This window comes from Physeter macrocephalus, chromosome 9, assembly GCF_002837175.3.
Source record: "Physeter macrocephalus isolate SW-GA chromosome 9, ASM283717v5, whole genome shotgun sequence".
NCBI lineage: Eukaryota > Metazoa > Chordata > Mammalia > Artiodactyla > Physeteridae > Physeter > Physeter macrocephalus.
Window position 1 is genome coordinate 4,924,682 of NC_041222.1, and position 2,968 is coordinate 4,927,649.

Below are 2,968 nucleotides of genomic sequence, written 5' to 3' on the forward strand. Positions count from 1 at the left end.
CTGGGAAGATCCCACATGCCGCGGAGCGGCTGGGCCCGTGAGCCATGGCCGCTGGGGCTGCGCGTCCGGAGCCTGTGCTCCGCAACGGGAGAGGCCACAGCAGAGGGAGGCCCGCGTACCACAAAAAAAAAAAAAAAAAAAAAAAAAAAAAAAGTGTTTAATATTAAAAAGTGTTTAATTAAATTAAAAGAAAGCTGTTATGTTAAGGCCCAGCCTACTTGGTTTCTAGATGGCTTTGTGCTCTTACTTACCTGGCTGAGCCTTGTTAGTTTTTCCAACTCTTCTTTGAGCTGGGTGGCTTCGGCATCCTTTTTTTTTAACTGAGCCTCTAGCTCGGCCTCGTAGGCACTGAGGTCTCCTTGGGTCTGCTGCAGGGATGCATTCACCTCATGCTGCTCCTGAAGGGCGCTTTCCAGCTCTGCCAGCTCCTGCAAGGATTCAGTGTTTTAAGTACAGAACCCTCACTGTGCTGCTTAAGCATCTGCAAGTCATTATAAGTAACTTGAGCACTTAAAGCAAATGCTGGCTAGCCAGTGCTGGCCAGGCACAGAGAGTATTCAATGGCAATACGATGAAGCTGCAGGCTGTGTGAATCCAGGCTGGAAAACAAAAACACTGACTAAATGTAATCAGAAAAATCAGTAAGCTACAACATGTTTTCCAAAGTAACCAGTTGTGTGATACTTTAAACGAGTCTTATGTATTCATAAGAAGAAAAAAAGAGAGGAGGATAAAATTTGAGGCCTATTTTTCTTCAGACACTGGAATAAACGTTTTCACATTCATTATTATTATTATTTGTGTGTGTGTGTGTGTGGTACGCGGGCCTCTCACTGTTGTGGCCTCTCCCGTTGCGGAGCACAGGCTCTGGATGCACAGGCTCAGTGGCCACGGCTCATGGGCCCAGCCATTGCGCGGCATGTGGGATCTTCCCGGACCGGGGCATGAACCCGTGTCCCCTGCATCGTCAGGCAGATTCTCAACCACTGCGCCACCAGGGAAGCCCCATATTCATTATTTAATTACATCCTCACAGTAACTGTGTAAGGCAAGGTATTATCCCCGTTTTATAGATGAGGAAATGGAGAATGAAGATCTAAGTAAACAGCACAGAGCTGTACAGCTAAAAGGACAGAGTCAGAATATGAACTGAGATTTCTGACTCCAAAGCGCACACTCTTCCTATTAAACCATAGTATGTTCACTTATCAGAAGAACAAAACGGGACTAGCACTCTCTAATATTGAGGATGACAGAGAAACTTAAACGAGTGTTAACAAGAATATAAGTACCTATTGATTAGCATACCAGAGTTCTGATTTATTTTAGCCTATTCATTTTTTTATGATTAAACATTATAGCTTTCATCTGTTTATTTGGGATCTTGAAGAATTCGATTAAACTATTCTGATTAAAAAGGAGAATCCTGTGATAAGAACTTCTATAGAAGAGTTTCTCAGTAAGTGATCAAAAGACCACCTGGCATCTGAATCATATGGGTTGCTTGTCCAAAATGCAGACGCTACATATAACCAACAGAGGATTAACATCCAGAATATATAAAAAGTTCCTACAAATCATTAAGAAAAAGACAGACAATCCAATGGAAAAAATGGGCAAAGAATATGAATAGGGATTTCACTGAAGAGAAAAACTGAATGGCAAATAAACAGATGAAAAGTACTTAACCTCTCCAGTAATCAAGTGAAAATGCAGTTAAAACAAGACATAATTTTGCACAGAGCATAGAGAAACAAGTTAAACAAACAATCAGATAAATCCAGAACGTGGGACACTCTACAGAACTACCAGCTGGATTCTACACACACACACACACACACACACACACACACACACACACACACACACACACACACGCCATAAAAGACATTCTTGGCACAATTGGGAAAATGTGAATATGGCTTAGATATTAGATGATATTAGGGAAGTGCTGTTAATGTTCCTAGGTATAATAATGGTATTGCACTGATGTAGGAAAATGTCCTCATTTTTAAGAGATATGTACTGAAGGGATGATGTCATAACATCTGCAATTTTTAAATGACCCAGCAAAAAAAACAGATATAGAAAAATATTTGTTGAATCTAAGAGAGCACATAGATGCTCAATGAATTATTCTTTCAACTTTCCTGTAAATGTAAAAATTTTCATAATAAAAAGACATCATTTCAAACTCAGCACATTGGCAAACACTAAGTCTGACAAAATGTTAAATTTCCTGAATTTGATCTTTATTCTGTGTTTATCTTAGAAAATGTCCTTGTTCTTAGGAAACACATACTGAAATATTTAGAAGCTAAACAGCATTGATGTCCATTAATTCTAAAATGATTAGGAAAAAATTTTATATATAAATGTATATAAAATCATGTAAAATTATTTGAGAGAGATAAAGCAAATGTGGCAAAATATTAATTGGTGACTCTGAATAGAGGGTATAGTGAGCTATTCTTGCAACTCTCCTGTAAGCTTGAAATTATTTCAAAATTAAGAATTACAAAATAAAAGTTAGATAACATTAAGGTGATGTCAAGGATGTGGTGTAATGGTAGCCCTTCACACTGCTGAGGGGGAACAGAAATTCACCAAATCACTATGGACAGTAATTTGACAATATCTAGTGAAGCTGAAAAGGCACGTACACTCTGACTCACAGTTCCACTGTGAACACAGTCCCCATGCTCAGGATGTGTGTAAGAACGTCACTCTCAATATTGTAATAGCAAAAGAATGGAAACCACCTCAATATCCCCCAAGAGGGGGCTTCCCTGGTGGCGCAGTGGTTGGGAGTCCGCCTGCCGATGTGGGGGACACGGGTTCGTGCCCCGGTCTGGGGGGATCCCACATGCCACGGAGCGGCTGGGCCCGTGAGCCATGGCCGCTGAGCCTGCGCGTCCGGGGCCTGTGCTCCGCAACGGGAGAGGCCACAGCAGTGAGAGGCCCGCGT

The 2,968-nt window shown here is 41.3% G+C and overlaps 1 protein-coding gene across 8 annotated transcripts in view; it reads right to left on the minus strand.

Moving 5' to 3' along the window:
- The window catches only part of CNTRL (centriolin), a 90,330-nt gene that overhangs the window by 44,181 nt on the left and 43,181 nt on the right, over positions 1 to 2,968 (minus strand). For all 8 annotated transcript variants that reach the window (XM_028493573.2, XM_028493574.2, XM_055086997.1 and 5 more), the window contains one exon: positions 252 to 428. In XM_028493573.2, coding sequence (XP_028349374.1) covers positions 252 to 428 — 177 coding nt within the window. The remainder of the gene's footprint in view (positions 1 to 251; positions 429 to 2,968) is intronic.